Source organism: Salmo salar, chromosome ssa17 (assembly GCF_905237065.1).
Source record: "Salmo salar chromosome ssa17, Ssal_v3.1, whole genome shotgun sequence".
Taxonomy (NCBI): Eukaryota; Metazoa; Chordata; class Actinopteri; order Salmoniformes; family Salmonidae; genus Salmo; species Salmo salar.
The window spans coordinates 84,645,087-84,657,807 of NC_059458.1; the positions used below are offsets into that span (position 1 = coordinate 84,645,087).

General features: G+C 45.8%; 1 protein-coding gene across 1 annotated transcript in view; it reads right to left on the bottom strand.

Annotated features, from left to right (window-relative positions):
• Nucleotides 1–12,721, bottom strand: part of LOC106596503 (protein PHTF2) — a 131,897-nt gene that overhangs the window by 69,892 nt on the left and 49,284 nt on the right. Inside the window, exon 2 of the mRNA XM_045700271.1 lies at nt 8,759–8,839. Within this exon, the coding sequence (XP_045556227.1) occupies nt 8,759–8,803 (45 nt within the window). The 5' untranslated portion in view covers nt 8,804–8,839. The remainder of the gene's footprint in view (nt 1–8,758; nt 8,840–12,721) is intronic.

The window sequence follows — 12,721 nt, forward strand, 5'->3', positions numbered from 1 at the left end:
GACAGACTGACCAGGTGAATCCAGGTGAAAGATATGATCCCTTATTGACGTCACCTGTTAAATCCACTTCAATCAGTGTAGATGAAGGGGAGGAGACCGGTTAAAGAAGGATTTTTAAGCCTTGAGACAAGACATGGATTGTGTATGTGTGTCATTCAGAGGGTGAATGGACAAGACAAAATATTGAAGTGCCTTTGAACAGGATCTGGTAGTAGGTGCCAGGCACACCGGTTTGTGTCAAGAACTGCAACGCTGCTGCGTTTTTCACACTCAACAGTTCCCTGTGTATATCAATATTGGTCGACCACCCAAAGGACATCCAGCCAACTTGACAGAACTGTAGGAAGCATTAGAGTCAACATGGACCCGCCTCCCTGTAGAGGGGGGTTTATTAGAAACGTGTTTAATATTTGGGATACTCAGTGTATATCATATATCACCCCCGGTATAGCCCAACTCCTAACCAGATATATCACCCTCATTATAGCCCAACTCCTAACCAGATATATCACCCTCGGTATAGCCCAACTCCTAACCATATATATCACCCCCGGTATAGCCCAACTCCTAACCAGATATATCACCCTCGGTATAGCCCAACTCCTAACCAGATATATCACCCTCGGTATAGCCCAACTCCTAACCAGATATCACCCTCATTATAGCCCAACTCCTAACCAGATATATCACCCTCATTATAGCCCAACTCCTAACCAGATATCACCCTCATTATAGCCCAACTCCTAACCATATATCACCCTCGTTATAGCCCAACCCTAACCATATATCACCCTCGTTTATAGCCCAACTCCTAACCATATATCACCCTCGTTATAGCCCAACTCCTAACCATATATCACCCTCGTTATAGCCCAACTCCTAACCATATATATCACCTAGAGGTCGACCGATTAATTAGGGCCGATTTCAGGTTTTCATAACAATGGGTAATCAGTATTTTTGGCCACCGATTTGCCGATTTAAAAAAAATATATATTTTATTTTATTTATTTACACCTTTATTTAACTAGGCAAGTCAGATTAAGAACACATTCTTATTTACAATGACGGCCTAGAAACGGGGGTTAACTGCCTTGTTCAGGGGGGATTCGTTTTTGCAACCTTCGGTTACCAGTCCAACGCTCTAACCACCTGCCTTACATTGCACTCCACAAGGATTAACAGGCTGACTACCTGTTACGCGAGGGCAGCAAGAAGCAAAGGTAAGTTGCTAGCTAGCATTAAACTTATCTTATAAAAAACGATCAATCTTAACATAATCTCTAGTTAACTACACATGGCTGATGATATTACTAGTTTATCTAGCTTGTCCTGCGTTGCATATGATCGATGCGGTGCCTGTTCATTTTCATTGAATCACAGCCTACTTCGACAAACGGGTGAAGATTTAACAAGCGCATTTGTGAAAAAAGTACTGTTGTTGCACCAATGTACCTAACCATAAACATCGATGCCTAACAGGAATATTTAGACTTAGTCACCCGTTAGATAAAATACGGAACGGTTCCGTATGTCACTGAAAGAAAAAAACTTTTGTTTTCGAGATGATAGTTTCCAGATTCAACCATATTAATAGCCCCATGTTATAGCCCCTGTTATAGCCCAGCACCTGACCAGATAAACTGTATCACCCCTGTTATAGCCAACACCTGACCAGATATACTATATCACCCCTGTTATAGCCCCTGTTATAGCCCCTGTTATAGCCCAGCACCTGACCAGATAAACTATCACCCCTGTTATAGCCCAACACCTGACCAGATATACTGTATCACCCCTGTTATAGCCCCTGTTATAGCCCAGCACCTGACCAGATAAACTGTATCACCCCTGTTATAGCCCAACACCTGACCAGATAAACTGTATCACCCCTGTTATAGCCCAACACCTGACCAGATAAACTGTATCACCCCTGTTATAGCCCCTGTTATAGCCCAGCACCTGACCAGAAACTGTAAAACCCCCGTTATAGCCCAACACCTGACCAGAAACTGTATCACCCCTGTTATAGCCCCTGTTATAGCCCAGCACCTGACCAGATATACTGTATCACCCCTGTTATAGCCCCTGTTATAGCCCAACACCTGACCAGATAAACTGTATCACCCCTGTTATAGCCCAACACCTGACCAGATAAACTGTATCACCCCTGTTATAGCCCCTGTTATAGCCCAGCACCTGACCAGATAAACTGTATCACCCCTGTTATAGCCCCTGTTATAGCCCAGCACCTGACCAGATAAACTGTATCACCCCTGTTATAGCCCCTGTTATAGCCCAACACCTGACCAGATAAACTGTATCACCCCTGTTATAGCCCCTGTTACAGCCCAGCACCTGACCAGATAAACTGTATCACCCGTGTTATAGCCCCTGTTATAGCCCAACACCTGACCAGATAAACTGTATCACCCCTGTTATAGCCAACACCTGACCAGATATACTGTATCACCCCTGTTATAGCCCCTGTTATAGCCCAGCACCTGACCAGATAAACTGTATCACCCGTGTTATAGCCCCTGTTATAGCCCAACACCTGACCAGATATACTGTATCACCCCTGTTATAGCCAACACCTGACCAGATATACTGTATCACCCCTGTTATAGCCCCTGTTACAGCCCAGCACCTGACCAGATAAACTGTATCACCCGTGTTATAGCCCAGCACCTGACCAGATAAACTGTATCACCCGTGTTATAGCCCCTGTTATAGCCCAACACCTGACCAGAAACTGTATCACCCCTGTTATAGCCCCTGTTATAGCCAACACCTGACAAGGATGTTTCCCCTCTAGGTGTCTGACTGGAAGAGACTGACTCATAATGAATCAGACATTTTGTATTGTACTACCAACTGATGGAAAATACTAGAAGGCTGTTTTAAACACATTCAATTCCAGGAGTGCTAGTTTATTGTGAAGCGCAAAGTAGCTATGCAGGAGCAAAGAAAACACAAGATTACGATATAGGCCTGTGGTATTGGAACAGACTAGCGGCCTGTCCAGGGGGTGCACCTGTATCAAGCTGTGTCATGCTACAGAAACAGGAGCCGCTCTCCTAGGAACAGTCCTTTTCCCATAAGTGAAACGTCTCGTTGTAAAGGGCATAAAGCCACGAGAGAGAGAGAGAGAGAGAAAGAGAGACACACAATACGGAGGGAGAGAAACGGAGAGAGATAAGAGAAGGAGAAGAGAAATGGATAGAAAGACAGATTGCTGGAGAGAAAGAAGCAGAAAGACAGACAGAGGTAGAGAGATCAATAGAGACATTGCTCTCTGTCTGTCTCTTTCTCTCTCTTGTTATGTCTCTATCCATGTCTCTATCCCTGTGTCTCTGTCTTTCCCCTTACTTTCTTTCTATCCATTTCTCTTCTCCTTCTGTCTCTCCATTTCTCTCTCCCTCCCTACTGTCTCTCTCTCTCTGCTGAGTCTCTGTCTCAGAGGAGGGCTGTATATTCATGTCATAACAGGTTCTGCTAACAGCTAGCAGGGTTGTGTCATTCCCATTGAAACACTTTATGAGTTGTTTGGACCTGGCTGGCTAAATGACTGACTGCTCTCTATCATTCTCTGCCTGTCCCTCTCTCTGTCTTGTTCTGTCAGTCATTTAGCCAGCCAGGTCCAAACAACTCATAATGTGTTTCAATGGGAATGACTCAACCCTGCTAGCTGTTAGCAGAACCTGTTATGACATGAATATACAGCCCTCCTCTGAATCAGCACACCACCTCCTCTGAATCAGCACACCACCTCCTCTGAATCAGCACACCACCTCCTCTGAATCAGCACACCACCTCCTCTGAATCAGCACACCACCTCCTCTGAATCAGCACACCACCTCCTCTGAATCAACACACCACCTCCTCTGAATCAGCACACCACCTCCTCTGAATCAGCACACCACCTCCTCTGAATCAGCACACCACCTCCTCTGAATCAACACACCACCTCCTCTGAATCAGCACACCACCTCCTCTGAATCAGCACACCACCTCCTCTGAATCAGCACACCACCTCCTCTGAATCAGCACACCACCTCCTCTGAATCAGCACACCACCTCCTCTGAATCAGCACACCACCTCCTCTGAATCAACACTACCTCCTCTGAATCAGCACACCACCTCCTCTGAATCAGCACACCACCTCCTCTGAATCAGCACACTACCTCCTCTGAATCAACACACTACCTCCTCTGAATCAATACACTACCTCCTCTGAATTAACACACTACCAGCTCTGAATCAACACTACCAGGTTTGAATCAACACTACCTCCTCTGAATGAACACTAGCAGCCCTGCTCAGAATAGTCGTCATGATAGTCCTCTATGGGGAGGCTGACAGGGAAACATTAGGGTGCCATTACACCACCAGGTTAATAATGCCTTGCTCTGTCACTGCTCTTTACTTCATTGAAAAGACCAATAGACTCATACAGGCCTTCCCATTTTATCCCTAACTAGTAACAGACAACAGCATGCCTTAATCATCTAGCCTGAATAGAAGAATTGCTCGGCCTGCTAACTGTCTGAATCGCCGTGTCCCCAGTCAGCCCAACCACTCACTGGACCCATATGTTCACTTGGCTACGCATGCCTCTCTCTAATATCAGTATGCCTCATCCATTACTGTCCTGGTTAGGGATTACTGTCTTATTTCACTGTAGAGCCTCTAGCCCTGCTCAATATGCCTTAACCAACCATGTTGTTCCACCTCCTACATATGCGATGACATCACATGGTTTAAACGTTTCTAGAGACTATATCTCTCTCATCATTACTCAATGCCTAGGTTTACCTCCAATGTACTCACATCCTACCTTACACTATGTACACTATGCCTTGAATCTATGCTATTGTGCCCAGAAACCTGCTCCTTTTACTCTCTGTTCCGAACGTGCTAGATGGCATGTTCATATAGCCTTTAGCCGTACCCTTATCCTACACCTCCTCTGTTCCTCTGGTGATGTGGAGGTTAATCCAGGTCCTGCAGTGCCTAGCTCCACTCCTACTCCCCAGGTGCTCTCATTTGTTGACTTCTGTAACCATAAAAGCCTTGGTTTCATGCATGTTAACATTAGAAGCCTACTTCCTAAGTTTGTTTTACTCACTGCTTTAGCACAGTCTGCCAACCCGGATGTCTTAGCCGTGTCTGAATCCTGACTTAGGAAAACCACCAAAATCCCTGAAATCTCCATCGCTAACTATAACATTTTCCGCCAAGATAGAACTGCCAAAGGGGGCGGTGTTGAAATCTACTGCAAAGATAGCCTGCAGAGTTCTGTATTACTATCCAAGTCTGTACCCAAACAATTCGAGCTTCTACTTCTAAAAATGCATCTTTCCAGAAACAAGTCTCTCACTGTTGCCGCTTGCTATAGACTTCCCTCTGCCCCCAGCTGTGCCCTCGATACCATATGTGAATTGATTGCCCCCCATCTATCTTCTGAGCTCGTGCTACTAGGTGACCTAAACTGGGACATGCTTAACACCACGGCTATCCTACAATCTAAGCTTGATGCCCTCAATCTCACACAAATTATCAATGAACCCACCAGGTACAACCCCAAATCCGTAAACATGGGCACCCTCATAGATGTCATCCTAACTAACTCGCCCTCCAAATACACCTCTGCTGTTTTCAATCAAGATCTCAGCGATCACTGCCTCATTGCCTGCATCCGTAATGGGTCTGCGACCAAACGACCACCCGTCATCACTGTCAAACGCTCCCTAAAACACTTCTGCGAGCAGTCCTTTCTAATCGACCTGGCCGGGGTATCCTGGAATGACATTGACCTCATCCCGTCAGTAGATGCCTGGCTATTCTTTAAAAGTGCCTTCCTCACCATCTTAAATAAGCATGCCCCACTCAAAAAATGTAGAACTAGGAATAGATATAGTCCTTGGTTCATTCCAGACCTGTCTGCCCTTGGCCAACACAAAAACATCCTGTGGCGTTCTGCATTAGCATCGAATAGCCCCCGTGATATGCAATTTTTCAGGGAAGTTAGGAACAAATATACACAGGCAGTTAGAAAAGGTTAGCTTTTTCAAACAAAAATTTACATCCTGTAGTACTAACTCAAAAAAGTTCTGGGACACTGTAAAGTCCATGGAGAATAAGAGCACCTCCTCCCAGCTGCCCACTGCTCTGAGGCTAGGAAACTCTGTCACCACCGATAAATCCACTATAATTGAGAATTTCAAAAAGCATTTCTCTACAGCTGGCCATGCTTTCCACCTGGCTACCCCTACCCCGGTCAACTGCCCGGCACCTCCACAGCAACCCGCCAAAGCCCCCACCATTTCTACTTCACCCAAATCCAGATAGCTGATGTTCTGAAAGAGCTGCAAAATCTGGACCCATACAAATCACCCGGGCTAGACAATCTGGACCCTCTCTTTCTAAAATAATCTGCCGAAATTGTTACAACCCCTATTACTAGCCTGTTCAACCTCTCTTTCGTATCGTCTGAGATTCCCAAAGATTGGAAAGCTGCCACGGTAATCCCCCTCTTCAAAGGGGGTGACACTCTAGACCCAAACTGCTACAGACCTATATCTATCCTACCCTGTCTTTCTAAGGTCTTCGAAAGCAAAGTTAACAAACAGATTACCGACCATTTCGAATCCCACCATACCTTCTCCGCTATGCAATCTGGTTTCAGAGCTGGTCATGGGTGCACCTCAGCCACGCTCAAGGTCCTTGATATCATAACCGCCATCGATAAGAGACATTATTGTGCAGCCATATTCATCGACCTGGCCAAGGCTTTCGACTGTCAATCACCACATTCTTATTGGCAGACTCGACAACCTTGGTTTCTCAAATGATTGCCTCGCCTGGTTCACCAACTACTTCTCTGATAGAGTTCAGTGTGTCAAATCGGAGGGCCTGTTGTCCGGACCTCTGGCAGTCTCTATGGGGGTGCCACAGGGTTCAATTCTTGGGCCAACTCTCTTCTCTGTATACATCAATGATGTTTCTCTTGCTGCTGGTGATTCTCTGATCTACCTCTACGCAGATGACACCATTCTGTATACTTCTGGCCCTTCTTTGGACACTGTGTTAACTAACCTCCAGACGAGCTTCAATGCCATACAACTCTACTTCCGTGGCCTCCAACTGCTCTTAAACACAAGTAAAACTAAATGCATGCTATTCAATCGATCACTGCCCGCACCTGCTCGCCCGTCCAGCATCACTACTCTGGACCGCTCTGACTAAGAATACGTGGACAACTACAAATATCTGGGTGTCTGGTTAGACTGTAAACTCTCCTTCCAGACTCACATTAAGCATCTCCAATCCAAAATTAAATCTAGAATCGGCTTCCTATATCGCAACAAAGCATCCTTCACTCATGCTGCCAAACATACCCTCGTAAAACTGACCATCCTACCGATCCTCGACTTGTCATCTATAAAATAGCCTCCAACACTCTACTCAACAAACTGCATGCAGTCTATCACAGTGCCATCCGTTTTGTCACCAAAGCCCCATACACTACCCACCATTGCGACCTGTACGCTCTCGTTGGTTGGCCCTCGCTTCATACTCGTCGCCAAACCCACTGGCTACAGGTTATCTACAAGTCTCTGCTAGGTAAAGCCCCGCCTTATTTCAGCTCACTGGTCACCATAGCAGCACCCACTCGTAGCACGTGCTCCAGCAGGTATATCTCACTGGTCACCCACAAAGCCAATTCCTCCTTTGGTCGCCTTTCCTTCCAGTTCTCTGCTGCCAATGACTGGAACGAACTGCAAAAATCTCTGAAGCTGGAGACTCATATCTCCCTCACTAGCTTTAAGCACCAGCTGTCAGAGCAGCTCACAGATCACTGCACCTGTACATAGCCCATCTGTAAACAGCCCAGCTATCTACCTACCTCACCCCCATACTGTATTTATTTATTTATCTTGCTCCTTTGCACCCCAGTATCTCTACTTGCACATTCATCTTCTGCACATCTACCATTCCAGTGTTTAATTGCTATATTGTAATTATTCGCCACCATGGCCTATTTGTTGCCTTAACTTACCTCATTTGCACTCACTGTATATAGACTTTTTGTTTTCTTTTGTTCTACTGTATTATTGACTGTATGTTTGTTTATTCCATGTGTAACTCGGTGTTGTTGTTTGTGTCGCACTGCTTTGCTTTATCTTGGCCAGGTCGCAGTTGTAAATGAGAACTTGTTCTCAACTAGCCTACCTGGTTAAATAAAGGTGAAATAAAATATATTTAAAAAAAGAAGTTATGCATACAAATATTTAGAGTACTACTGTATCAATCAACTAAAACACTAATAAATATGTTTCTTGACCTGAATAAAAGCGGTCCTGTTTTCATCCGATTGAGACCCTGGCTGTGGTCTATGATGTAATGTAGACGGTACTGAGCGGTGGCTCAGCCACAGTGAAGGACGCAGGCAGGACACAGAGACGTACACAACAACATTAATAATAGCCTCCATCTCTGTCTGTCCAGTACCAGGGATCTGTTACATCAGTGCTGGACACACACCTCAGCATAAGGACAGGCTTACTGTGTGTTGCTTGGTTACAAAGCCTACAGCAAAAAAAAAATGACTTGATGACTCCTGTCTGTCTGTCTGTCTACCGTGTTTATTTTCTCTCTCTTCACTCCTGAGGTAAAATAGACAAGGGAACCTGTTGGAAGGAATCAAGCAATCAAAGTAGGTAAATAGAAGAGAAACAAGAGGATTCTTACCTTCTTCTGGTACCAGACCACAGCATCTCGCACTCTGGACGCCATTTACATGTCAGAGGTCACCAGCTGGGGCATTTTAGGCTGTAAAACGGAGAGAACGAGAGAGAGAGAGAGAGAGAGAGAGAGATCCGTCAATGAGGAGTCTGTGTTGCTCCGCAAAGCTTTTAAAGCCTCTACCTGCTGGGCAGGTGTGTCATGCTCTGTGACATCACACACACACACACCTCATTAATAGTGGGGCGAGCCTTTGAGAAGGAACAGGCAGTCTCTCTTGACAGTACCTTGGCTCCCGCGACATATACACACACACGCGAAGTAGAGAAGCTAATTAGGAGGCTGGCAGTGCTGTGTTGCTGACACCATCATATTCAATACCAGACACACAGAACGGTCAGCAGAGAAGCTGGTCTGGTCAGAGCTCAGACTGAGGGGAGTTAGTCTCTCTCTCTAAACAGATGGGCTGTTATGTGAAGGGGAGTTAGTCTCTCTCTCTAAACAGATGGGCTGTTATGTGAAGGGGAGTTAGGCTCTCTCTAAACAGATGGGCTGTTATGTGAAGGGGAGTTAGTCTCTCTCTCTAAACAGATGGGCTGTTATGTGAAGGGGAGTTAGTATCTCTCTCTAAACAGATGGGCTGTTATGTGAAGGGGAGTTAGTCTCTCTCTCTAAACAGATGGGCTGTTATGTGAAGGGGAGTTAGTCTCTCTCTCTAAACAGATGGGCTGTTATGTGAAGGGGAGTTAGTCTCCTCTCTAAACAGATGGGCTGTTATGTGAAGGGGAGTTAGTCTCTCTCTAAACAGATGGGCTGTTATGTGAAGGGGAGTTAGTATCTCTCTCTAAACAGATGGGCTGTTATGTGAAGGGGAGTTAGTTCTCTCTCTAAACAGATGGGCTGTTATGTGAAGGGGAGTTAGTGTCTCTCTCTAAACAGATGGGCTGTTATGTGAAGGGGAGTTAGTCAGTCTCTCTCTAAACAGATGGGCTGTTATGTGAAGGGGAGTTAGTCTCTCTCTCTAAACAGATGGGCTGTTATGTGAAGGGGAGTTAGTCAGTCTCTCTCTAAACAGATGGGCTGTTATGTGAAGGGGAGTTAGTCTCTCTCTCTAAACAGATGGGCTGTTATGTGAAGGGGAGTTAGTCTCTCTCTAAACAGATGGGCTGTTATGTGAAGGGGAGTTAGTCTCTCTCTCTAAACAGATGGGCTGTTATGTGAAGGGGAGTTAGTCTCTCTCTCTAAACAGATGGGCTGTTATGTGAAGGGGAGTTAGTCAGTCTCTCTCTAAACAGATGGGCTGTTATGTGAAGGGGAGTTAGTCATTCTCTCTAAACAGATGGGCTGTTATGTGAAGGGGAGTTAGTCTCTCTCTCTAAACAGATGGGCTGTTATGTGAAGGGGAGTTAGTCTCTCTCTCTAAACAGATGGGCTGTTATGTGAAGGGGAGTTAGTCTCTCTCTCTAAACAGATGGGCTGTTATGTGAAGGGGAGTTAGTTTCTCTCTCTAAACAGATGGGCTGTTATGTGAAGGGGAGTTAGTCTCTCTCTCTAAACAGATGGGCTGTTATGTGAAGGGGAGTTAGTCTCTCTCTCTCTAAACAGATGGGCTGTTATGTGAAGGGGAGTTAGTCTCTCTCTCTAAACAGATGGGCTGTTATGTGAAGGGGAGTTAGTTCTCTCTCTAAACAGATGGGCTGTTATGTGAAGGGGAGTTAGTCTCTCTCTCTAAACAGATGGGCTGTTATGTGAAGGGGAGTTAGTCTCTCTCTCTAAACAGATGGGCTGTTATGTGAAGGGGAGTTAGTCTCTCTCTCTAAACAGATGGGCTGTTATGTGAAGGGGAGTTAGTCTCTCTCTCTAAACAGATGGGCTGTTATGTGAAGGGGAGTTAGTCTCTCTCTCTAAACAGATGGGCTGTTATGTGAAGGGGAGTTAGTATCTCTCTCTAAACAGATGGGCTGTTATGTGAAGGGGAGTTAGTCAGTCTCTCTCTAAACAGATGGGCTGTTATGTGAAGGGGAGTTAGTCTCTTTCCATCTGACAGTGACCGAGTTTGGGAAACCCTGGTCTAGGTACTGTTTCAAGTACACTACGGTGTTTTCAAGTACACTTGGACGTTTCAAGTACACTTGGACGTTTCAAGTACACTTGGACGTTTCATGTACACTACGGTGTTTTCAAGTACACTTGGACGTTTCAAGCCTTTATCTGATGAGCAGATGTTTCTGGGCGGTGCCTTATTTATTTCTGCTGGCTCTACACAATATCTGGGTGTGTGTGACACCGCTTCTCATTCAGCACATTCTGTGATGAGTCTTTTCCACCTTTAGCGTTTGATTGAGCCTGGCATTGTGTGCTAGATGGGCGGTGTAAGGGGTTGGCACTTTTGGGACTATTATATTCCACCAGGCAAGCGTAGTCAAGCGCAGTTATTTGGAAGAAAACAAATGTTATTTGAACCCAGGGCTGATGGCAGTTGGTTCCCCTCCAGAGAACTGTAGTGGTCCAGGAAGAAAGTGGTGTTCCTAGAATATAAATACTATTTCTCACAGAGACTATTTATAGCTAGTAGGAAATGTCTGTTTTTCTTAAAGAGAGGTCTCATTCCTGACTGATTACACTGTTGCTAGGATGCTCCTCCCAGTCCAATCCTTCTGCTCTATTTCTCTCTCTCTCTGTGTGTGTGTGTGTGTGTGTTGTGTTGTGTGTGTTGTGTTGTGTGTGTGTGTGTGTGTGCGCGCGCACACACCTGGCAACGACATCAAAAGGAGATCCTCCACTTCAAAACACACAGCTTCCATGTCTTTGTGGCTTAAGAACCGAGCTTTGAGAGGTAGATAGGATGACGCCAGAGAATCAGATCACAGTGATCTGTAGTGATGACATATGAGGTAGATACCTAGTCCCCAGGCGGCACCTGGCATCCTGTTCAGGAGGACTAAACAGAACAGAGCTGTTTATATCTATGATGCCCCACAGTGAGCCAGCAGGGCTAATAGAACAAGAGAGACTGTAGCATCACACAGTGAGCCAGCAGGCTAATAGAACAAGAGAGACTGTAGCATCACACAGTGAGCCAGCAGGGCTAATAGAACAAGAGAGACTGTAGCATCACACAGTGAGCCAGCAGGGCTAATAGAACAAGAGAGACTGTAGCACCACACAGTGAGCCAGCAGGGCTAATAGAACAAGAGAGACTGTAGCATCACACAGTGAGCCAGCAGGCTAATAGAACAAGAGAGACTGTAGCATCACACAGTGAGCCAGCAGGGCTAATAGAACAAGAGAGACTGTAGCATCACACAGTGAGCCAGCAGGACTAATAGAACAAGAGAGACTGTAGCATCACACAGTGAGCCAGCAGGGCTAATAGAACAAGAGAGACTGTAGCACCACACAGTGAGCCAGCAGGGCTAATAGAACAAGAGAGACTGTAGCATCACACAGTGAGCCAGCAGGCTAATAGAACAAGAGAGACTGTAGCATCACACAGTGAGCCAGCAGGCTAATAGAACAAGAGAGACTGTAGCACCACACAGTGAGCCAGCAGGACTAATAGAACAAGAGAGACTGTAGCACCACACAGTGAGCCAGCAGGGCTAATAGAACAAGAGAGACTGTAGCACCACACAGTGAGCCAGCAGGACTAATAGAACAAGAGAGACTGTAGCACCACACAGTGAGCCAGCAGGGCTAATAGAACAAGAGAGACTGTAGCATCACACAGTGAGCCAGCAGGGCTAATAGAACAAGAGAGACTGTAGCATCACACAGTGAGCCAGCAGGCTAATAGAACAAGAGAGACTGTAGCATCACACAGTGAGCCAGCAGGGCTAATAGAACAAGAGAGACTGTAGCATCACACAGTGAGCCAGCAGGCTAATAGAACAAGAGAGACTGTAGCACCACACAGTGAGCCAGCAGGGCTAATAGAACAAGAGAGACTGTAGCACCACACAGTGAGCC